The 25,224-nt window shown below is 41.4% G+C and overlaps 2 protein-coding genes across 5 annotated transcripts in view; both read right to left on the reverse strand.

The window, feature by feature from the left end:
* si:dkey-119m7.4 (uncharacterized protein LOC560629 homolog) overlaps positions 1-25,224 on the reverse strand; it is a 31,907-nt gene continuing 6,683 nt past the window's right edge. Inside the window, exons 1-10 of one of the 3 annotated variants that reach the window (XM_039782600.1) lie at positions 17,691-18,949; positions 14,887-14,990; positions 14,545-14,699; positions 12,831-12,999; positions 11,023-11,146; positions 9,281-9,387; positions 6,447-6,658; positions 4,630-4,738; positions 1,821-2,033; positions 1-753 (exon numbers count right to left, since the gene is read on the reverse strand). In XM_039782600.1, the coding sequence (XP_039638534.1) occupies positions 660-753; positions 1,821-2,033; positions 4,630-4,738; positions 6,447-6,658; positions 9,281-9,387; positions 11,023-11,146; positions 12,831-12,999; positions 14,545-14,699; positions 14,887-14,990; positions 17,691-18,047 (1,644 nt within the window). In that variant the 5' untranslated portion in view covers positions 18,048-18,949 and the 3' untranslated portion in view covers positions 1-659. Of the gene's footprint in view, positions 754-1,820; positions 2,034-4,629; positions 4,739-6,446; positions 6,659-9,280; positions 9,388-11,022; positions 11,147-12,830; positions 13,000-14,544; positions 14,700-14,886; positions 14,991-17,690; positions 18,950-25,224 lie in introns of those variants that run through there. The other 2 variants (XM_039782601.1, XM_039782602.1) reach the window with 2 other exon arrangements.
* Positions 17,817-25,224, reverse strand: part of tube1 (tubulin, epsilon 1) — a 37,371-nt gene continuing 29,963 nt past the window's right edge. Inside the window, exon 13 of one of the 2 annotated variants that reach the window (XM_039782609.1) lies at positions 17,817-17,898. The gene's annotated coding sequence lies outside the window, so the exon portion shown is untranslated. Of the gene's footprint in view, positions 17,899-17,946; positions 17,964-25,224 lie in introns of those variants that run through there. The other variant, XM_039782610.1, reaches the window with a different exon arrangement.

A 25,224-nucleotide genomic window follows, 5' to 3' on the forward strand; every position in this document is an offset into this window, starting at 1 on the left:
AGTAACTAGTAATCTATAATGTATTACATTTTGGAAGTAACTTGCCCAACACTGGTTATAAATCACTATGACTGCTGGTATAGCTTACAGCTTGCTATGCTGCCCCCAAGTGACGGGAAATAATGAATGAGTGCAGCTTGAAGTCCTGAAGCATACTCTCGAAAGTCACACTCCTGTTATTTCAAGCGTTGTGTATGAAAATACAGTACGTTAGCTGGAAGTCCTGCAGCAGATAGGTGCTATGTAAGAGGATACAGTGTGAAGAGTGTTTTCATTAGGTCTTGTTCATACACAACACCTCTTTCACCAGTTTCTATATATAATCCTTAAGGACTTGTTTGTTTACCTCCACATGGATAGAATATTTTACTTTGAGAATGTATTCATGGCTGTGTAATGCTTAATTTGTAATGCATAATTTGTATTGTCATATAATGTATGGGGTATAATTAAGTGAAGTGTGTTATATAATTCTAAGGAGTAAAAAAAAAGCTGATATTTAACATAACGGAACAAAAGCAAATATGGCATATAAAAACAACAAAAAAACAAATACACAGAAACTGTATAAGCTATAAAAATCTTGCAAAGACCTGAAAACAAATATATAATCTAGACTGACTGGAAGTATAGTTTGCCTTTGGAATATTCCCTGTGCCTCATGAGAAGTGGCAGCTCCCATTGCTGCTGATCATCAGTTCATCTTGGCGGTTTTCCTCCGAGGCGACTGGCTTCACACCGCCATCCTCCGCACTGAAAAAGAAAAGATGGAAACAAATGATGTACCATCAGCTTTGAGCCTCAGTACAACTGTACAACAACAATACAGTCTGGCACTGAGTCTTCAAATTCCATTTCTTTTAGACGAGTGAAATAACTCGTAGTACTACTACTACGTACTAGCCTAGACTCCAACGCTAGTCTCGCTTTGCCAGACCTTCCTCCACAGCGCTGCGGAGGAAGGTCTGGCTAGTCCACACAGCATTCTGGGATGGGAGAAAAATGTGCTCTGATTTATTGACATTTCTTTAAGCCAATCACAATCGTCTTGGGCGGCCCTTGCGCCGGACGGAGCCACGGTGCCTCTGCTAAATAGCCTCGGCCCATAGGAACTTGTTCTGGCAGATGTCCCTCATTTTCGGCCCGATGTCCGGTACCTTCCTCTTTCTTTGTGTTGGCATTCTAAACTCCGGTGGATTTATTTTTTTAACTCCATTTTTTAATTATTTTTTAGCACCATTTATCATACAGAAATACAGAACAAATTCCACAATATGTGCCAGGTAATGTAAAGTGGTGCATAGAACAGATAAAAAAACTGGGGTGGATTTGTGAGGACTATGGTTACCTGCTCCTCAGATCTCTGCAGGGTAAATCCAGACAGCTAGCTAGACTATCTGTCCAATCGGAGTTTTCTGTTGCACGACTAAAACTACTTTTGAACGTACAAATGTTCCACCAAAACAAGTTCCTTCCTGAGACTATTCAGCAGAGGCACCGTGGCTCCGTGCGGCGCTTAGCACCGCCCAAGACGATTGTGATTGGTTTAAAGAAATGCCAATAAACCAGATTACGTTATTCTCCCATCCCGGAATGCTGTGTGGACTAGTCAGACCTTCCTCCGCAGCGTTGTGGAGGAAGGTGTGGCTATGTGAGACTAAGTCAAACCCTATACCTTTATTAAGAACTGTGATACAGATGAAGTCCATTAGTAAGGTACTAATGGACTTCATCTGTGATCTTTAAATCCTGCCTGCTACAGACAGTTTGAGCAGAGCTGCGAGACTAGAAACAACGGTCTAAAGGTGGTGCTGTCAAACCTGAGGTTGGATCCCTCTACGTCTTCGATGGTGTCCGGCAGGGGTTCGTTGGCTGTCTCAGGAAGCAGCAGGGTGAGGGCGGAGCCCAGCAGAGGGCAGAGGCCACACAGCACCATGGGAGCCTGTGGACTGATCCTCCTAAGAAGGTACATCATGGGAGCCAGGACTCCTCCAATGCGAGCACACATGGAGCCCATACCGATCCCATTCTGTCTGTGAGTGACACACACAGACAGTCAGAACCTAAAGGCACATTAGAGCAGTGGTTCCCAAAGTGGGGTCCTTGAGGGGTGTCAGGGGTTCCCCAGCCATAGGGGAATTATTTAGTAAGACTATAATTCCATCCATAAGTAACACAACGGATTTCCCTCTTTTTGGCTGGATGTAACCTTCCTCTGTCTTTATATTGTAATTTTAAACTCTGGTGGATTTGTGAGGACTATGGTTAACTGCTCCTCAGATCTCTGCAGGGTAAATCCAGACAGCTAGCTAGACTATCTGTCCAATCTGAGTTTTCTGTTGCACGACTAAAACTACTTTGCGTACACATGTTCCACCAAAACAAGTTCCTTCACGAGGCATCGCCATTGTTTCTGGGCTTTAACACCGCCCAAGACGATTGTGATTGGTTTAAAGAAATGCCAACAAACCAGAGCATGTTTTTCTCCCACAGAGCTGTGGAGGAAGGTCTGGCAATGTGAGACTAAATGAGGCGGAGGCTTCCTTGAACACGTTCTAGTTTGTGCATTCTTCTAGGGGTGAGGTAGTTCCAGCCGGCCACACTGATCCGCTTCAAAACCGGTTTAAGCGGTTTACACACTGGTCTGTAAACAGGAACTAGTATCACAGAGATTTGGTCTGAGTAGCCAAAGTGGGGGCAGAGTGCAGTCCTTTATGAGTCTTGGATGTTTGAATAAGCCAGGTCAAAGTTAGCCAAAGCTTACATACTGATAAAAAACTCGTTTTGAGATTTGCACGGTTAATAAACCTACTAGTCTACCTTAAACACAGAACAAAGCTGACTGGTTATCCATTTGCTGTTCTGTTTTTCTCAGTTCTTTGTAAAACTGGTTTTAGGAGTTTTTTTTGTGGAAGACTTTATAAAGAAGTTTTCCCCCCAACCTTAAGATATACTGCAAATAAAATAAAATAAATAGAAATATACATACAAATCTTTTTATTCATTTCCCAGCTCCGACTACGTGAGCCGTCTCTGTGGAACGTTGTTTTTCGAGTTTATCTGGCGACGTGTAACGTTAGACAGCCAATCTCAAACATGATTAGATGGTGGAAGCATGCTGCGTTCTTATTGGCTCACTGACGCTGATGAAATTTACTCCTTAGGTATTGGAATTGGGTATTGAATGACGAGGCATTTTTCAATACTCAATACTTCAGAGGCAATTGGGTCGGTGCCTAAAAAAACAGGACATGTATCCTGCCTTTGTGTGGTGCTGACCTGTAACATTTGTTTCATTTGTTAACATTGACACATAACATACGCACATAAACATCGGCCGATCGACAGAAAATTGATCAGCAACTATTTTGATAATCAATTCATCGTTTGTGTAATTCTTCAAGCTAAATTGACCTAACAGTACCTATCTTCTTTATTATGAGGATGTGCTACATTTAATTGTCTAAACAGCTTTGTGTTTTGGACCAGTGGTTTCTCAACCTGGGGGTCCCGACTCCCAAGGGGTTCGCAAGATCATTTCCGGGGGGTCGTGAGAAAAATAAAAAAATAAAATAAAAAATAAAATAACATATTTTAGACTGGGGAATGGTTTTCAACATTTCTTTGCGTGTACCAGTGATATCATTTGTCTTAGAATAGATTTTATTGAGGTTTTTGTGAGAGCAAAGATTGAAACTTGGAGCAGGGTTTTTCCTGCATAGAGACATTTTTGGCCAGGTTTTAGCCAGCCCCAAAGGAAAATCATCCAGCACAAAATAAAAATAGCGAATCAAATCCTCTCTCAATGTGTTTAAGAGCAATTTACCAAACAACCGTTAAAACAAGCAGAACATACACTTGAATATGAGAGCTGATCTTAGTTTGATCTCATCTCAGTCAGGCTGTACCGGACTCTCTCCGTGATTTCAATATTAATATTATTATTTTTAACCAGTTTTGTTAATTGGGGTTTAATTTACTCAAGCATAATATACATTTTAGTTTTTCAAATTAACAGAAATCACAGGTAAATGCATAGATTTCTGTCAAATAAGGAAACATAGAACTGCCTTTACTTTACGTGGACAGTTCATGCTTACTGCCCTCCCAAAAACGGCCTATTCTGAGCCAGGAATTGGAGTGCTCCATGATAAATGGGCGGCATTGTAAAAATCACTCCTGATACAAGCTGCCATATTTATCTATGTTCCATAATGTCTGTACAGATGGCTCATGTAAGGATAAGTCAGATCATTGACAGAGGTCATTTTACACCAATGAGGACATATTTATGAATGAAGACATTGATTTTAGCTAATATAATACTTAACACACTACACAGTGGACCTTTAAAGCAACAAATAAATAAATAAAAACAGAGCCTGTTATTGTTGTCTAAATCTAAAAACTGTCAATTTCTATCTGTCTATCTAACATGATCCCAGCTGGCCTTTATTTCAAAATGAACAAAAACCACTAACATCGTACAACCCGTCCCCGAACATTCAGGGACATGGGCAACAATAACAGGTTTGGTTTTTGGTAAAAGCCGGTATGTGTGCCTCGGGAACTTTGTTGGGAAGCTTTTTAATCAGGAAGACAGGAGTGTAGGGAAAGGGAAACACTCACCTGATAACAGTAGGGAACACCTCGGCTGAGTAGACGTAAATGATGGAAAGAGAGGCTGTGATCCCGAACTTCCCAATCATGGCCAGCACGGTTTTAATGATGGACAGGTCTAGAGAAGAGGTCGAAGAAAAGGGAGGGAAAGGCTTCTGATACAGACTGATAAACATGGACAAAACATGGATGCGCAGAACATAAAAACCCTTATAAATGCTTATTTCACACCTGCCAATGACATCTGTTGATTAGATAGGGCCTCAAAGTGTAGTTTGATAAAATGAGAAAAGTCAACAGCCACAGCTTGTATAGTATACCGTATATTTGTGTAATAAAGTCAAAATATCTAACAACACTTAATAAAAGACACAATTAACTAACAAGTAATGTTTCAGTGAGACATAATGACTTGTTTTTCGATGATGCATCTTAGATATCTTGCAGGGTTTCTGCAGATTTCAGGTTTAAGGCTTTGTAAGATCTTTTTAAGATTATGAATGAAATTTAAGACCTTTATCACAACACCAACTAAGCACTAAATTCAGTTTATTCAAGCCAAGTATCGCTAAACTTGCACGTCCTTATAGCTGAAGAATAAAATCTGTACATCTCGGTACAATCTGAAAGAGACTCGCGGCAATAACACCAAAGCTGATTGGCTGCAATAGAAGTTAAATGTTGGTCTCATTTGTAATGCAGTGAAATTATAATTGGATTAACGAAAGAAAGAACTACAACACCACGGAATAAAAAAAAAAAGAACATCAGAAGGTTGTGTTGCATGGACCGTAGGAAAATTCAGACCTGTTTAAAATGATTTAAGACCTAGAATACAATACTTTAGCGAATTTAAGACTTTTTAAGGCCTAAAAGTAAAGTGAAAGAGAAGAAAAGAAAACATCTTGTTTTGAGTCGTATCTCAGATGAAACAAGCTTTTTTTGACATCTCATAAGGTGTTTTTTTTTGTAAAAGATGGATTATGTTGTTTAAAGATCATGGGCTCTATCTTGCACCGGGCACAGTGTCTTTGCTAGTTTAAGACCGACGCAGTTGTCAGTTTCCCGTCCAGCGCCCACGTCGTTTAAATAGCAAATGCATCTGCGCCCATCTGTAGCCCACGGGCGTGCTGGTCTTACAGGGAGGTGTGTTCAGGTGCATTCTGGGTGTATTGCTATCTTGAGGCAGCGGAAAGTGATCGCGCCATTGACCAACAAAAACCTGGTCTAAAGTCAATAACGCAGCATTTCTTTGTTATTTTAACAGAGCATTAGTAAAATGCTCCTAGGCTCGTGCACAGCGCACACACTATGCTTGTTACACACACAGGGACACACAGCAGCACACACACATGCAAAAGATTACAAATAAAAATATGACCAAACGCGCCTGGCTTTTAAAGGGAATGGGAGATGATCTCTGATTGGTTTATTGCATGTTACGCCCAAAACACACCTCTGATTAATGAAGACACTAAGACCAACCCTTATCAACCATGCGCCCGGCGCACGGACCCTTTTTTCCGCCGTCAAACTAGCAAAAGTGGACTTGGACACGCCCTAAACGCTGCTGCACCAGGCGCTTCACGCCGTGTGACTATCGTTAAAATAAAATAATAAAAATCTTACCGAGTGAATTTTTGTAGTTCCATTGGCAGACTTGTTTTAATTTATTACAAGCAAAAAAACACCTTGTATTCATTGTGTGTTTGTTTTTAATTTGAATTTTTTTTCCAGTGTTGGCTTGTGTTAATTTCCCAGTTTGGACAATCTAGAGGTCTACAGTATGCAGTTGAGCTGTACAATAGGCATGTGTGCGTCCATACCAGAGGGGATGAAGATGGTCAGCAGGCAGGCCGTGCCACCCACAGCCAGGAACGCCAGCTGGGAGAACTTGCGGGAGCGGTTGAGGGTGAACAGGACGATGGTGCGTGCAGGCATCTCTACCAGGCCAAAGATCAGCTGGGTCAGATAGATGTTCATTCCAAAGTCAGAAATGTTGAGAGACAGGCCGTAGTACACGAGCACGTTGGCGAACCTGAGACAGATTAAAAAAAAAAAAATAGCATCATTTTAACCAACACACTGCTCCTGTATTCAGCAGACAGATGAGACTACGTCTCACACACGCTAAAGTTAGCATGTGTGGCAACCTTAAAATTATGAGATACGTTTTAGAAAAAAAAGAAAAATATTTACAAGAAAGAAACAATTCTACTGTGCTGTTCTTGATATTACCACTGAAGGCGTTAAATTAACAAATCCTACACATGGTGGCTTTAAAGTGCTCATATTATGCTTTTTGCCATTTTCCCTTTCCTTTATTGTGCATGTAATAGGCTTCCAAAGTGAAAAAGTCCAAAGTCCCCCCCAAAGGGACTTACCATCTCCAACAGAAACCACTGTTCACAAACTGCTCCAAACAGCTCTATTGTAGTCCAGCCTTTACTTCAGAGACAGACGTGGTCACTTTGGAACACACGTTATAATGCTCGCCTAGCTGCTAGCGTGGCACGCCCTCATACTCTGCTTCTGACTGGCTAGTAGTCCTTACCTAGGTACTGTCAGGACACGCCCTCATACTCTGCTGCTGACTGGCTAGTAGTCCTTACCTAGGTACTGTCAGGGAACGCCCTCATACTCTGCTTCTGACTGGCTAGTAGTCCTTACCTAGGTACTGTCAGGGCACGCCCACATACTCTGCTTCTGAATGGCTAGTAGTCCTTACCTAGGTACTGTCAGGGCACGCCCTCATACTCTGCTTCTGACTGGCTAGTAGTCCTTACCTAGGTACTGTCAGGGCACGCCCTAATACTCTGCTTCTGACTGGCTAGTAGTCCTTACCTAGCTACTGAGTATGTGCGACTCCCAACAAAGATGGAACAGAAGTGAGATGTCTCACTCTGTAGCTAAAACAGAGAGCTCAACACACAGGGTGAAAAGAGGAGCTGCAGCAATGTGCAGTACAAAAAAAATATGGTGTTTTTTGAAAATTAAACCATGTAAACCTATTCTGATATAACCTCTAAATACAATTATGAACCTGAAAATGAGCATAATATGAGTAGTCTGGATCAACGGAAGTACATTTCCAGGATAATTGTCTGACATCGTCACTCCCCTTCCGCTCTCTGTGTGTTGCCGTTCTCAAAATCCCTGCGCTACGGGAAACAACAACAAACTTTGAGATTAGATCTAGATTTTGGGACATGCCGTACGTAGGTACATGGAGACAAAGACCCTACAGCGTAGCCTGACGTGCACCTCTCAAAAAATGTAACTACACATTGCGGCACGCACGTTGCTCGGCCGTGGCTTGTTAGCTTTGCATCCCCCCCGACTCATTTCCTGGTTCTCCTTCTCCATCAACAACATGAAATCAAGGAGAGGGTTAACTTCTCCTGCTACAGCTTTCCCACCGTGGTCAGAAAGAACAGGGGAGACACTTTGTTTCTCTCACTATGACTCTAGAGTCGCTATTCAGTCCAAAGTTAATCACCGTTACTCTCTCACTCGCTCTACCACACACTCCATACGCACACACAGATGCCGGCCCTGCTGTTCTCCCTAAAAAAATCGACGCATACACCAGCGCACAAGTATTAACTTCAAACCACTTCAGGCTACGGCGAAAGCTCTACGTTGAGCCTCCGCAGAAGCATAAATCCTGCTTAAGTAAGAGAGAGCACATGTGTATTACACTGCTCCTAACTCCCAAAATGTGTCACTAATCCCCATTGTTAGCCCCAGGAACTCTATTAAGTCACTTGTTTTCCGTAGTTGTTGTAGTTTTTATCCTCAGTGATGGAAGACCAGACCAAAAAACTGTTACAAATCAGCAAATAAGTAATAAACAAATTAAAAAAAAAAAATTATCCCGTGTGGTTCCCTTTTACTCTACAAGGATATTCTGGTTTTCTGTAGATGTTAGTACAAACACAATTAGTTTTATGTAGAAAGCTTGGTTAGGTAATGTTACACACAGCTTTTTAGAAACTAATGCTTCTCTCTCTTCTCTAAATATTCTGCCTAAATTCTTTTGGTATCCATTTGAGTGTGGTATACATGTTAAAGTGATAAAGGAATATGGCCTTGAAAATGTAAAGGTGGTGTGTAAAATGACCTGCAATTTTTGATTGCTGCATTGCACCCCTTCTTTGCACCCTTATTTATTCTTCTTTTCTTCCTTTTCTCTTCTTTTTAGTCCACAAATTTTACAATCTTACAAATATAAAAAAAAAAAATAGTGCTTTCCTCAGATCAGATATTGCGAGGCAGGAATGAGCTTAAATAAAGCTTTGACGAGATGGCAAAGAGGAGTGAGTGGTAAATGTAGAAGGGCAACAACCCCCCCCTAAGTGCCCCTCCAGTTTTACGCAGGGGCTGAGAACCTCTGCTGTTTGGGTCATTGTAAAACACAAAACAAATAAAAATAAAAAAGGCTTACTGCAGCACTAATCTACAACAATCCCAGAGTATGTACAGTACAGTATGGCACACCTTACCTTAAGTTGCCAAATCATTTCAAAATGTATCAACTCTGTAAAGCTTCTTTTGGCGTGTCAAATGTTGGCTTGACATGGATGTAAGTCCAAAAATTTTTTTGATTCCGATATGAACACTGACATAAAGAGAAAGGGAATGCTCTGCTCATACTCACCAGAGATAAAAAACAATCAAAGAATGCTTCCTCATTTTTGGGGTTCGAACAAGGTCTATGAAGTGATTTTTCTTCACCTCTGTTTTCTCTTCAATTTTATAGACCTGCTGAAAACAGTGAGAAGAACAGTGAGTAAGAGACTTTGGAGTTAGGACTATAAATTGGCAAAACAGAGTACTGTTTAAGTAGTTTGCATGTTTAAATAATTATGACTGATGGAAACATTTATGCAAAGTAAAAATGGTTGCTGGGGAGGATGACCAAGCCAGTGATGTTAATGGTTGCAATAGTACTGCGCTAAGCTAAATGCTAAAGGGGGAAAGTTGCCGATTTTCCACCCTTCTGAAGCGTGTTATACCAGTGGAGATGTAACAGCAGGTAAATGTGAACTCTGGGTACTGCCACCATTCATATGCATGTATGGCAGCACAGCTAGCAGTAGCTAGCTAGCTTGGTTGGCATAACGAGGCGACCAAATGTTTCAATTAACTTTGATGGAGTGAAAACACAGTGAGAGAAACATACTTTTTTGGAAGTATTTCAGCTTAGCAGCCAAACAGGGTTGTGTCAGAACAAAACAAGAGCCTGTTACAGCGTTACGTTTCTCTTTACTTCCATGTATTCTGCCAACACATTCTCACTCCCATCGCGTAAAATACAGACGCTTGGTCAGGTGCCTTTGGCATTGTTATTGACACTCAAAGTCTCCTTTAGCATCAGATCTAAACGCACTTTATCAAAACACACTTGGTCGGGACTATTGGCGTCACTTTTGACGCAGTTAAGGAAAAGGTTGTGGGTGGGCTTACGTTTCCATGACACGTGGGACAAGAACGGGACAGTTGGGTTTAGGTAAAGAAGAATGGGGCAGCCGGGTTTAGATAAAGAAGAACGGGACAGTTGGGTTTAGGTAAAGAAGAATGGGGCAGCTGGGTTTAGGAAAAAAAGAACTGGACAGTTGGGTTTAGGAAAAGAAGAACGGAACAGTTGGGTTTAGATAAAGAAGAACGGGACAGTTGGGTTTAGGAAAAGAAGAACGGGACAGTTGGGTTTAGATAAAGAAGAACGAGACGGTTGGGTTTAGGAAAAGAAGAACGGGACAGTTGGGTTTAGGAAAAGAAGAACGGGACGGTTGGGTTTAGGAAAAGAAGAACGAGACGGTTGGGTTTAGGAAAAGAAGAACAGGATTGGTTGGGTTTAGGAAATGTGACACGTGGGACACGATACCCGGTCTCCTGGGTGAAATTCCTGTGTTGTTTGACCCATCCACCACCCTAACCAACCTCCCTATGCGGATTTTCGTGCTTTCATACTACTCACTACCGTAGTCGCTCTTAGTACTACGGCATCTTCAAGCGCCATGTAGCTGCTGCTCTCCCCGGTGCGTTCTACAAACACGCTGAAGGGTGCTTTTTACGTCGTATCGGACGCTGACAGCCACTGCCCAAACATCCATATTTTACAAGTTGGGAGTGAGAACGGGTTGATTCTGTAATTGATCCTAGACTGGACCCATTTTACAAGATTCTTGTTTTATAACTAGTCAGCTGGAAACATTACATTTAAAGTATTTTCCACCTCTGTCTAAAATCAAGGACTTATTGTTTTCAAAAATTGGTAAATCTGCACAGGCTTTCAACTTCAGTTTTGGTTGCAATGGGTATTTGTTATTATTGAAATTTCGAAAGGATTAAATAAATGTAGTAGTAAATAATAAATAAAAAAAGATGTTTTATCTCTACCTGACACATCTCCAAATCTTTGGTGAGGGGCTTCCCATTCATCTGCGCTGCTTTTTGGATCAGTTCCCATGCTTCCTCTTTTCTGTCATTGGCTATTAACCAGCGAGCTGACTTTGGCAACACCCTGACAACGTAAAGACACATTGCTCAGATGACCTGCTCACAAACACTTGCTTGACCCACTGTGCTGCAGGTGGCACTTTGATAGACATTTCAAACTGTGGCCAAATTGATACGTTATAGACCTATTGTAGAGAGAAAAAGAGCATTACCTAACACTGGAACATGTTAATAGAATGCAGCCATTATTCAGGTTTGTTTGCACGACTAAATCAACTTTTGAACGTACACATGTTCCACCAAAGCAAGTTCCTTCCCGAGCCCCTTTAGCAGTAGCACCGTGGCTCCGTCCAAGATGATTGTGATTGGTTTAAAGAAATGCCAATAAACCAGAGCACGTTTATTCTCCTATCCAGGAATGCTGTGTGGACTAGCCAGACCTTCCTCTGCCGCGCTGTGGAGGAAGGTCTGGCAATGCAAGACTACTCTGGAACTGTCCTCCCTCCTTTGTTAGATTAGCCGAGTCTGTAAACAGCTTCAAAAAGACTTTTAAAAAAGGATTTCTACTGACTTTCTTTCCCTGTTCAGGGTGCTGAGTCCTCTGTATATGTCTGTGTATTCTGTTTATAGCTGTATATGTAAGTTTCTTATTTTTCTGTATTTGCATCCTGTGAAGCACTTTGTTTTAAAAGGCGCTATATAAATAAAATCTTAATTACTTACTATAAGTAAGATCTATAGCAAGAGGAATGCAGAAATACTGCTCAAAGTAGGTCTTTGCATAAAAGGATCTCCTTTCTCATTGGCTTTAACAAAGCACAACACAACTCAGACAGCCTGTTGTTGATTTCAAAGACAACTTGCCAACCGTACACACTAGGGATGTCCCGACTTCGTTCCAATTTTTTAAATATTAAATATCTGCCGATACCGAGTCCTGATCCGATACTTGTATTCGCCTAGATAATAGAGCTGCACACCGTGTTTTGGGTTTACAAAAATAACTAACTGAAAGATGTCTTTAGCGTAAAGCTTGATTTATGGTTCTGCGGAGGCTCCACGCAGAGCCTTCTCCGTAGCCTACGTAAGTGGCCTGATGTTTATACTTGTGAGAAGTGAGAGAGTGACAGTGATTGGCTTCGAAGTGAGTAGCGACTCTAGAGTCATAGTGAGAGAAACAAAGTGTCTCCTCTGTTCTTTCTGACCACGGTGGGAAATCTGGAGCAGGAAAAGTTTACCCTCTCCTTGATTTCATGTTGTTTATGGAGAAGGAGAACCAGAGAATGAGTCAGGGTAAATGCAACGCTACCAAGACACGGCCGAGCGACGTGTAGTTCCATTTTCGAGAGGTGCACGTCAGGCTACGATTGTGATTGGTTTGAAGAAATGCCAATAAACCAGAGCACATTTTCTTCCATCCCAGAATGCTGTGTGGACTAACCAGACAGTTAGTGGAGGAAGGTCTGGCAATGCGAGACTACATGTGCAATAACTCTGCTAAATTTGTGATGTAGAATTTTTTCTGTGTTTTTGTGTAATATTGTGTGCTATGTATTAGGTTCAGGAAACATTATTGTACTTCATGTCTTTGTATTGTTGTCTTTGTTTATTTGTACATTGTTTGTACAGTATGTGTTGTTTTTTTTATCTTGTACTCCTGAGTGCAGATCAAGTTTCCCATTTGGGATGATAAAGTGACTGAACTGAAGTGAATCAAATCTGGGTTACACTGCTGCCCACCCACTCACCAGATGTAAAAGATGAAGAGGAAACCAGGTGCTGAGATTGCTAGCTGCAGTTTGCGCCAGTCTCTTATGAGGTACGCAATACCGGCCAGCAAAATGTAGCCGACGCCAAAGGAGTAGTCAGTGATTATACCAGCCAACATCCGCTGCTTAGATCCTGTCCACTCTATCCCTGCATGGGAGACAAACAGGGCAGGGACATACTGTATGAATTACACGTCATACTGTATGTACATATAATAACTCTTTAAGAAACTACATGTACAGGTGTATCAGCCCAGTCCAATACATATCAATCAGCAGGTTATTTTTTTCAGACTTGACAAAACTCGTCCAGAGCCACAGAAGACATTATAAATGTGTTTTCACAGAATTAGTTGTACTTTTCATTACTATTAGGGTCTTTTTGTGTAAAATCAGTGCACTGTCCCTTATTTTTTTTTTAACACTGGTTATTCATCTATCTCTGAAAAATAGTGTAACTGTAATTAAACAGTTGAAACTGAAAACAATTTACTATTTTAGACTTGCTTTTTTATAGATTTTTTTGTTTGTTATGTCATTTTGTCTTGCTTTTTTTGTCTTGCTTTCTTATATTAACTGTTTGCTCGTTGTTTTTATTCAAATGAATGTAAAGCACTTCATAAATTAAGGCATTATTGTTATTATTTTTCAAACTGAACTTAAGGTAACAAACTGGGAACTATATTCTCAGAAGACAAAGCACGGCTACTTCTGCTACTTGGGCGGATTGATTTGCTCGCAGCACCTGAGAAGTTCGCCTGGAGTTCGCTCAGAGTTGGGAGTAATAATCACTCCGCCCAAGTAGTGCTTCGCCTTCAGAGAATATAGTTCCCAGTATGTATACGGTTAGAAGATGGCTGTGTGTCATGTGACCTTGTTATTTGTACACGCTGTGACTATACAAATCACAACATGGAAATAGGAAAATGCTGGCGTTATTTTGTCACTTCTTGGGAGCAGTAGGCTAGATGGAGCCGGTTACCTCCAGGATCTGTGCTAAGCTAAGCTAGCGGTGGGGGCGTCAGACAGAGATACAACACGCACGGAGATGAGAAGGGTATGTGCAGACTTATGTAACTCTGGGGGAATAAGCTACGGTCTCAATAAGTCGGCGTGTCCCTTTAAATTTCTTTACATTTGTATTAGAATTTACTTTTTGTTTCATATTGCTTAATAACTTTTGTTTTTATAGTTATAGTATGCCATACAAATAGATTTATAAAACGATATAAACCCATCCTAATATTGTGTTAATGCACATATAACTGTTTATTGTGTTTTGTCTGATGCTTTGTCAACATTGTTATTGAAACTTTCATGCCAATAAAGCCCCTTGAATTGAAAAAATGAATTGAAATGAATTGAGAGAGAGTATATAGAAATAGAATTCCCTTTTTATCTCACTTTTAAAGTGTTGGTTTATTTTGCCAAACATTTGAAATATCCACAACTGAGAAGGGTGCTCCTGCTTCTATTTCTCAACCTGTCCATCAGTGAAACTGTAAATCTCTAAGTGGTTTTCTTTAGGCAAACAGTTGCTAATGACATCTATGAATTGTCTTAAGTATCTACGACATTCTCTCTGGTGACACGTTGCTATTGAGGGGGCGGGGGGGCGCATGCAGTAAGTCTCATCCATAGACTGTTTAAGACAGTTCAAACCTGAATCATCATCTTTCTTTAAGACACTGACCTAGGACAAAGGCATTCATGATGACACCAGAGACAGATGTTCCAACCATAAAGCGAAGGGCGATGTAGACATAGAAATTAGGGGCGAAGGCAGCACCGACCCCAAAGACAGCCTGGGTAGCCAGGTTGAAAAGAATGATGATCCTGCGACCGTACCTGGAACAAGACATTTCCGAACTTGGTCATTCCACGTAAACAAAACTTGAATTTTTGACAGCACATGATGAATTAAAAGAAACAAGTCTAGAAAGTAATGAAGAAGACAGACAAGGGAACAAGTGGTAAGGAGTTACGTCATCTATTCAATAGTGCTCTGAAGATGGACGGGTGTCATCAAACGTACTTATCAGCCAAGCTTCCAAACAAAACAGCTCCAACTAGGAGGCCCAACATGTATGTGGAGGAGCCCATGATGTTCAGGTTGGCACTGTCACAAACCAGGTCCCACTGCAAGAAGCACAGAACAGGTTCAATAAAAACATATTTCTTCTTTCATTTCTCATCGTTCTGTCCTTGAGGCTGAACAAGAGGCCTGATCTGTGTGAGAACCAACGAATATTTTATTGATGGCATTTTGAATGCACAGAGATACTGTGACGAGATCCTCAGGCCCATTGTTGTGCCATTCATCCGCGACCATCACCTCATGTTGCAGCATGATTATGCACGGCCCCATGTTGCAAGGATTTGTACAAAATTCCTGGAAGCTGAAAACATCCCAGTTCTTGCATGGCCAGCATACTCACCGGACATGTCACCCAGTGAGCATGTTTGGGATGCTCTGGATATACGACAGCATGTTCCAGGTCCTGCCAATATCCAGCAACTTTGCACAGCCATTGAAGAGGAGTGGACCAACATTCCACAGGCCACAATCAACAACCTGATCAACTCTATGAGAAGGAGATGTGTTGCACTGCGTGAGGGAAATGGTGGTCACACCAGATACTGACTGACTGGTTCCACCCCCGTCAATACCTTAAAACTGCACAATTTAGAGTGGCCTTTTATTGTGGCCAGCCTAAGGGACAGCTTTGCAATAATCCTGCTGTCTAATCAGCATCTTGATATGCACACCTGGGAGGTGGATGGATTTTCTCGGCAAAGGAGAAGTGCTCACTAACACAGATTTAGACAGATTTGTGAACAATATTTGAGAGAAATAAGCCTTTTGTGCACTTAGAAAAAGTCTTAGATCTATGAGTTAAGCTCATGAAAAATTGGGGCAAAAACAAAAGTGTTGCATTTATAATTTTGTTCAGTGTATAAATACTCTTAAAAAAATACACGTATTACCCATGGTATAAATACATAAAATATCTATCAAATTTATAAAAATAGAACTATAAGGAGCAGTGAATACAAACGTGATTGCACATACATTATTGCATTAGGCAATAATTGGGGCAAAAGTGTTGCATTTATAATTTTGTTCAGTATAGTATGAGTTATGTGTATGTGGCCATGAGTAAGGTTTGTGGGTGTGAGGTGTGTGCATATATTTTGTATTGTATTTTTGTTTAAATGCTGCAAACTGGATTGATCCATCTAAGTTTCGTTGTGTAATTATATGCAATGAAAATAAAGATCTATCTCTCTCTCTCTCTCTCTCTCTCTCTCTATCCATCAAGGGCCACAGGGGACGACTGGCCAACTTCCAGAAACTTCTAAATCAACTGCAGATCTGACTGACTGAATGCAGCTGACCGGTCACGTAGCCACATGTGACACTGCTTTGTCCAATCACATCACTTTGGTCATGTAACTGCTCCAGCTGCCCACCCCTCAGGTTCACGTGTTACAAAAGTGGTTTTCCACATGGGGTCGTTGAGAGGGAGTTCCATGGGGTCCCCAGCAAAAAGGGGAATCATTTATTGTCACTATAATGCCATCCATAAGTAACACAGTGACAGAATGTTTGACTATTGTGGTCATGGGTTTCATACACTTTATGTAATAAAACATCTAAAAACAAAAATCCTATCCGATGGGGGTAGGGCTGCACCATATGAGGAAAATATCCAATTGCGGTTATTTTTGAGTGATACTGCGATTGCAATATGATTCACAATATTAGAGGGAATTTTGTGAGGATCTGTACAAACAAAGATGTTTTCTTGTCTGTAGGATAGGATTTGTTTAGCAGGGTTGCTCTGCAGCACCACGATACTTCATTCAGAATGGTTTGACACATATGGCCCCCCCCTCCCCCCTCGATTTGGATATTGCACTAGTCCATATTGTGATTTTGATAAAATTGCGATTAATTTTGCAGCCCTAGATGGGGGTCCCTGGGACAAAATATTATTAAATGGGGGTGTGTGGTCTAATTTGTGTCAATTGAGGGTTCCTTGACGATAAAAAGTTACAAAACATGGTAGCGTGGCAGAGTGTGTGGGAAGGCCAGAAGATGCCTGCACTGCAGGAGTCCATCTCTCAAACCTGTTTAAACCTGTATCAGGTATCAGCAGAGCCCACTGTGAAATGCAGCTAAGTCCCTCCACATGAATTAGCTGCATGGAGTCCTCATGTTAAACTGAAGACTGTGCAAGGGTGTTTGAGTTAACCCTCGACCAGATAAACGTAAGGTGAATAATAAGGCGGTACCATTCTCATATCAAAATCGATATTTGTCTGAGTGATCTGATTTCCATTAATAAAATCCCCAAATCACTAGATGTATCGGTCATGTCAGTCCTGTTAAGTAAAAAGTACTTGTTGGGAGTCAATTCTTAATGTGAACATTAACATGGTGCATTATAAAACATATTTGAGGGTTGCTTCTTGCTTGTACAATTTTGTAGCATAAGTTTTCTAAAATCTCTTTAATAGCCAAGCTAAATTTAGATTGTGATTGAAATTTCTCCAAACTAATTGAGATCCGATTACATTTCTGACTTGATTTTTAAATGTAATCAAATCGGGACCTTGTGAATTGGAATCAATTCGGAAAATCGTTTGCGATACCCCCATTCTATGATGAATCATGCACAAGTTGAAGGAGCTGATGGGAAAACATTTCACTGGAATTGTACCTTGTACGATTTCATGTCACATAAAATTGATTCATTGATTGATTGAGAAACATCAGCTGAAAACGTAGATGTTACAATCTGCTAGACAAGCAGTTGGTTTTTTTCCACTCACCTCAGTTACTGTGGTGCTTTGGAAGGTCTCTGTGCTGTACTCCCAGCCTCTCTGGCATCCCCCAGCAGGGTGTCCATCGCCGAGAGCTACAGCACCGCTGTGGTTCAAGGGAACCGTGCAGGAAAGCTCAGACCGGCCATCAAGGGCGGACAGATGGCTGAAGTTGAAATATGAAGAGGCCGGAGCGCCCGCCGCAGGCCTCGAGGAGCTACACAAATGCGGAGGAACAGCCTCAGTGAAGACAGAGACCAGCATGTGGAACGCCAGAAAGATCTGAGGTAGACAGATCCATACATACAAGATCTTCTGGAACTTCCCAAAGCCTCCAATAAGACAGATAATTTCATCAAAGTACATTTTTCTGGCTTTTTGTAAATGCACAGTTAAAATGTGCTATTCTGTAACAGATCTGGTAATTCGAATCAGAAAGTCCAAAAGTGCCCCTGTAAATGGAGCTGCCAAAGATGCACAAGCAACTAGAGGCAGAGGGTCAAGCTTTCCTTCAACTGCGATTCGAAAACACGGACGTCATAAAAATGATCTGACGGAAATCAATAATCGTGAAATCGAAAGACTACATTGGGGTGTTAAATAACACAAACATGACGCCATACAAAAAACCCCGGGCCATTTATAGTAAGTGCCACTCCCACTGCCGCAGAACCCTGGAATGCTTTTTTTTGTTGGTCTGGACGCGCCCTAACAGGTAGAGAAAGGGTCCTCATTCAGATGCAGTCCCACTTGTGTCGCGCTTCAGTGTGAGATACATCTGTGGCTATCTGCAGTGAACTGTGCGGCTCTCTAAGGGGATGGGAGTGAACTAAAACAGGAGGGACGTGTTTGCTCCCTGTGGGCGGAGCTGCTGTCTGATGATGGCTCAGCTGCTGCTTTAAACTCTTTCCCCCTACTTCTCTCACTCAAAAAGGGTCACAACATAATAAGGATTAATCTTAGGTAACCCATGTAGACTTTATACCCATAGTTTTTGGCCATCTCTTAAGACAAGCCTCACTCGGTGGAGTTTAATAGACTGAAGTACTACAGGAGTGTAAACACCTTTAGACTGTCATAAACGGTGATTTTGAGAATGTATCTTCTCTAAAACATTGTAAACAGTTTACGGTAGGTATTATATGGCATTTCTGCTTCAGGTGTCAAACAGGTTCTTTTGTTCTCAGTGGGACGTTAACCCCTGGTGAAAGTCATGCTTGTTTTGTGGTTCCTATCCTTTTTTATCTTCTGGCTTGACTTGAGTTGATTCTGAAAGCAGTAATGAAGCGGTGTTTAGTTAACAATGTTCTAAAGGTTTAATGAGACACCCAAGGATATATATATACACTACTGGTCAAAAGTTTTAGAACACCCCAATTTTTCCAGGTTTTTATTGCAATTTATTCAGTTCAATGTCTTATTGTACTCTGAAATGAAAGAATAGAACAAATGAACAATTTAAGTTAAAAAAGAAATCATGGAATCAATTTATAAACCAAAATGTTTCTAAATCTTTCACTCATCCAAGTAGTCCCCTTTGGCAGATATAACAGCTGAACACACTCGTGGCATTCTTTCTACAATGGAAATCAAATATTCTTCAGAAAGTTCTTCCCAGCTCTGTTGCAGAAGTTCCCATAAATGTGTGGCACTTGTAGGTTGCTTTGCTTTCACTTTTCTGTCCAGTTCATCCCAAACCAGCTCAATGGGGTTTAAGTCTGGTGACTGTGCTGGCCACTCCATGTTTTTAAGCTCACCATCTTGTTCTTTTTTGCTAAGGTAGTTCTGGCATAGCTTGGACTTATGTTTTGGGTCATTATCTCGTAGGATGAACCCCTGACAAACTAGGCGCATACCAGAGGGTACTGCATGACGCTGCAAAATGCTGTGGTAGCCGTTTTGGTTCAGGGTGCCTTTCACTCTGTACAAATCACCGACCCTGGATCCAGCAAAACAGCCCCAGACCATCACGCTTCCTCCTCCATGTTTGACAGTTGATGTCACACGCTGAGGAACCATCCTTTCGCCTTCTTCGACGGCGTACAAAAATCCTGCGTGATGAACCGAAGATTTTGATTCATCAGTCCATAACACCTTCTTCCAGTCTTCAGTAGTCCATTGACGATGTTTCTTGGCCCAGGCAAGCCTCTTTTTCTTATTCTGATGTCTTAGCAATGGCTTTCTTACGGCAACTCGACCTATCAAACCTGCAGCTCCAAGTCTTCTCTTTCCAGTTGAAACTGAGACTTGCTTATTACGACCACTATTAAGCTGTGCTTGAAGCTGTTGTCCTGTGAGCCGCCTATCACGCAAGCTGTTGACTCTCAGAAACTTGTCTTCTGATTCTGTTGTGGCTTTGGGTCTGCCAGACCTCTTCCTGTCAGAGTTTCCCCCAGTTTCTAAGTGCCTTTTGATGGTGAAGAATACTGTACTCACTGACACCTTGACTTTCTTCGCAATTTCTCTGTAGGAAAGACCAACATTCTTAAGTGTTATGATGGTCTGTCTCTCTTCCATTGTTAATTGCCTTTTTCCTGCCATTTCTATGGCAACATGCTACTTTCTGCAGTACAATACTGTTTATATAATGCTCACGAGGGTATGGTACCACAGTGTGTTCCAACAATACTTTTATACAAACAGAGGGGGTTGTAAGTAATCCAGACAAGTGTGAACACCTGTGGGAATTGGTAGCACCAACTTTCATAGCTTGATCAACCTCCATTGCTGTAGAACAGCTTTACGTTGTTAACCCATTTCTTGTTCCCTGAAAAAGGCCTTTTTGTAAAATACTGAAATGTACATTATTTTTCAGTTTTGGGTAACCTTACTTTTTTTTTAACCTCAGGCAGTTCACCACTTACCTTTGTACCATTTCAAGCTATTCATTGGACTTGAACTGCTAAAATTTCAATAAAAAACTGAAGAAATTGGGGTGTTCTAAAACTTTTGACCGGTAGTCAAATATGCCAGACAAAAAAAAACAGCATACATGAAAACATATGAATACTTATTTATTAATGGGTCAGCTCAGCTCAACAAGCAATGATAACTAACGACCAACCAAATCCAAGTCTCTTCTGTGGTTCTTTTTGTTGAAGAAACCCCTTGATGAATTTCCCCTTGTGGGATAGTAAAGTTTACTTTGACTTTTTTAATTAAAACTTAACTGGTTAACAATTTTATGAAGGTTGTGTTTATACTGCATTATAAGCACGTTTTTAAGACATTATGATGCATTGATTAAACTTTTTCAAAATGTTTAAAATCATGCATGACAACTTATATGTAAATGAAAATGGACGGGGGTGGGTGGTGTGAGGGGGTGCATGATCACGGAAGGCTAGCGTCATGTGGACATGCCGACAGTTTTGTTGTCATTACTTAGAATTCCTCATGGGGGAGACAGAAACTACGCACTATAGCTTTAACAAGGCCCAACCAGTCCTGTGTGAACCGAGCCATCCTCTTTAATGAAATAAAATTGCTTCCATCCGGCCGTAGATACTGTCTGCCTACTTATAGGACCAACAGGTTCAAAAACTCTGTCATCGGTCTTTTAAACAAATCAAAGTGTTCATATTATGCTCATTTTCAGGTTCATAATTGTATTTAGAGGTTGTACCAGAATAGGTTTAATTTTCAAAAAACACCATATTTTTGTTGTACTGCACATTGCTGCAGCTCCTCTTTTCACATGTGTTGAGCTCTCGGTTTTAGCTACAGAGTGAGACATCTCACTTCTGTTCCATCTTTGTTGGGAGTCGCACATGCACAGTAGCTAGGTAAGGACTACTAGCCAGTCAGAAGCAGAGTATGAGGGCGTGCCCTGACAGTACCTAGGTAAGGACTACTAGCCAGTCAGAAGCAGAGTATGAGGGCGTGCCCTGACAGTACCTAGGTAAGGACTACTAGCCAGTCAGAAGCAGAGTATGAGGGCGTGCCCTGACAGTACTTAGGTAAAGACTACTAGCCAGTCAGAAGCAGAGTATGAGGGCGCCCCTGACAGTACCTAGGTAAGGACTACTAGCCAGTCAGAAGCAGAGTAGGAGGGGGCCCTGACAGTACTTAAGTAAGGACTACTAGCCAGTCAGAAGCAGAGTATAGGCAAGTGCCCTGACAGTACTTAGGTAAGGACTATTAGCCAGTCAGAAGCAGAGTATGAGGGCGTGCCCTGACAGTACCTAGGTAAGGACTACTAGCCAGTCAGAAGCAGAGTATGAGGGTGTGCCCTGACAGTACCTAGGTAAGGACTACTAGCCAGTCAGAAGCAGAGTATGAGGGCGTGCCCTGACAGTACTTAGGTAAGGACTACTAGCCAGTCAGAAGCAGAGTATGAGGGCGTGCCCTGACAGTACTTAGGTAAGGACTACTAGCCAGTCAGAAGCAGAGTATGATGGCATGCCACGCTAGCAGCTAGGCGAGCATTATAACGTGTGTTCCAAAGTGACCACGTTTGTCTCTGAAGTAAAGGCTGGACTACAATAGAGCTGTTTGGAGCAGTTTGTGAACAGTGGTTTCTGTTGGAGATGGTAAGTCCCTTTGCGGGGGACTTTGGGCTTTTTCACTTTGTAAACCTATAACATGCACAGAAAACACCATGACACAATAAAGGAAAGGGAAAAAGGCAAAAAGCATAATATGAGCACTTTAAGGTAGTTTAAATGTTTTATTCATCAATTGACTTGTTGAATGTTATGCTTGATTGTTTTAGTTCTTTACATTCTACCTGTGTTTTGTGATTTCTACACTGCTTGTATGGTGCATGGTGGTGCTAGCTGTAAACCAAATTGCCCCTTGGGGATAATAAAGTTTCCTTGACCTTGTTGTAATCAGAGTTCTCTGTTCTTTTTTTCGATAGCCGGTCTGGCCGTGCGTGAGCGTTAGTGCATGTGGCTGTAAAAAGAAAAGAGCTATGTGGAGGCAATCCCAGCAGGCGGTTTTAATCAGTTTTTCGAGTACAGCTCCTTTAACTTCTATTTACCCAGAGGGGGCTTGTAACACAAGACAAATATACAAATATGCTTATTTAAGGACTACACTCTTTAGATAATTCCCTTACTTTCTGCACAACAACTGACATCTGGAGTCCCTGCAATCTGCATTAAAATCAATGAAGGTGATTACAAAGACAGACAACAAACTACTGATATGTATTCAGCACATTCTTTAAATTCCGTGCTGCTGATTTAATGATGTTCTGTCTGGTTAGTGGTTTGGCCACCTGAGAGTCTGCAATGCTCGGTTCTCCAAAGATTAAGGTTATTTCGTCGAACCCATAAAACCTTGGGTTTGGGGTGGTTTTCTAAAAGGTAGTTCAGATTATGTTCTGGATCCAGACCACACTGAACTTCTGACTCAAATCCCAATCAATATGTTGTTTTTTTTAAATGCCGTTGACGTTTTCAACCTCATTAATAAAAGTGCATGACCTGCTCCTCAGAGGCTGTGGGCTACACACAAGTGGTGCAATGATGTTAGTCTAACTACACTCATACGGCAACAATGACATTTTTACAAAGTTTAGACAAAAGAAAACTAGGCAACAATGTACAACTGGCAAAAACACGGCTATGCTCCTTAATTCTGTGTGCGAGTGTGTGTTTTTTTGGTGGGGGGAGGATAGTCTACAAATGCTCCCTTGCGACGACTTATACAACTGTGAATATCTTCACACTTGACTTTTTATCCAATTCCGCTTTTTCTACTTAGTTTTCCATTAGCAAAGGTCGTGGATAGTGCGTGGTACTTTTTTTGGTACCACTTCATTCGAGGTTCCAAGCGAGCTGAAACGATACTAGAAGGTTGAGCTAAAACACTGCACACCACTGATTGGTCAGAGAGAATTTCCACTAGCACGACACGGTACATCCTGCCATGGATGGGCATCCGCCATTTCTAATTGGTCAACCTGCCGTTAGTCTGGATCAACGGAAATACATTTCCAGGATAACTGCCTGACATCCGGTGCGTAGCTCCCTCACCTTTCGCTCTGTGCTGCCGTTCTCAAAACCCCTTCGCTTAGGGGGAAACAACTACACGCTGAAAATGGCAAGTTGTGAAGAAAATATGGACGGTCCAACAAGGCAGGTCTGCGTGATTCTTTCAGGGAATGATTGTAAAGATTTATAAAGAATATGTTTAGGGCATTTCCTGTCTAACTGGGACGTTTTGGGACCGATTGGTGGGATTGCTGTGGACAAAGAACACACGGAGATACACTGGTAAGAGCCAATGAGGTTAAACCATGTATCAGCTAATTTCTATAGCTCTCGTCAAAGATGTGGTCTTGGTGACTTGGACTCGAGTCTACTCGAGTCACTGATTGATGACTTGCGACTTGACAAAAATTAAATGACTTGAGACTTAACTTGAGGCATGATGACGTGTGTATTCATAAGTTTGAATGTTAGCTGTTAAATATAAAATATATTGTCACGTTTCTGTATTAATATCAAGTATGCTATGCAGCGGCAGTAGCACAAACTGTGAATCATGATTGGATGATTCAAAAAGCTCACTGGAATGTGATTGTCATGACTGGATGACTGGCTGTCAGACATTAATTCAATACCGTTCATGTCATAGTTTTTGCACTAATTATAGAAACTAGTAAATTATTTTATTAGATGGGCTACTAATACATTGTCTTTTTTTCTTCATAAAGACTGTATACTACAGGTAAGACTGCTTTATCTTGGGTATAAAAAAGTGACTTGATTTGGGGCTTGACTTAACACAACCCATGACTTGACAAACAAATTAAGACTTGCTTAAGACTTGGACCAAACGACTTGAGACTTACTTGGGACTTGAGCAAAGAGGACTTGGTCACCACGCTGGCTCACGTTACTGTATTGTGTCAACAGTTACAGTGCCTTGCGAAAGTATTCGGCCCCCTTGAACGTTTCGACCTTTTGCCACATTTCAGGCCTCAAACATAAAGATATAAAACTGTAATTTTTTGTGAAGAATCAACAACAAGTGGGTCCCAATTATGAAGTGGAACGAAATTCATTGGCTATTTCAAACTTTTTTAACAAATAAAAAACTGAAAAAGTGGGCGTGCAAAATTATTCAGCCCCTTTACTTTCAGTGCAGCAAACTCTCTCCAGAAGTTCAGTGAGGATCTCTGAATGATCCAATGTTGACCTAAATGACTAATGATGATAAATAGAATCCAGCTGTGTGTAATCAAGTCTCCGTATAAATGCACCTGCTCTGTGATAGTCTCAGAGGTCCGTAGCGAGAAAGCGTAGGCATTGAAGAACAAGGAACACACCAGGCAGGTCCCGATATACTGTTGTGGAGAAGTTTAAAGCCGGATTTGGATACAAAAAGATTTCCCAAGCTTTAAACATCCCAAGGAGCACTGTGCAAGCGATAATATTGAAATGGAAAGGAATAATGGAGCAAGAAGACCGGCCGTCCCTCTAAACTTTCAGCCTACAACGCGAAAACTTGATCAGAGAAACGCAGCCAAGAGGCCCTGGGCGACACTCTGGATGAACTGCAGAGATCTACAGCTGAGCTGGGAGACTCT

The sequence above is a fragment of the Perca fluviatilis genome, chromosome 18 (assembly GCF_010015445.1).
Source record: "Perca fluviatilis chromosome 18, GENO_Pfluv_1.0, whole genome shotgun sequence".
Classification (NCBI taxonomy): Eukaryota; Metazoa; Chordata; class Actinopteri; order Perciformes; family Percidae; genus Perca; species Perca fluviatilis.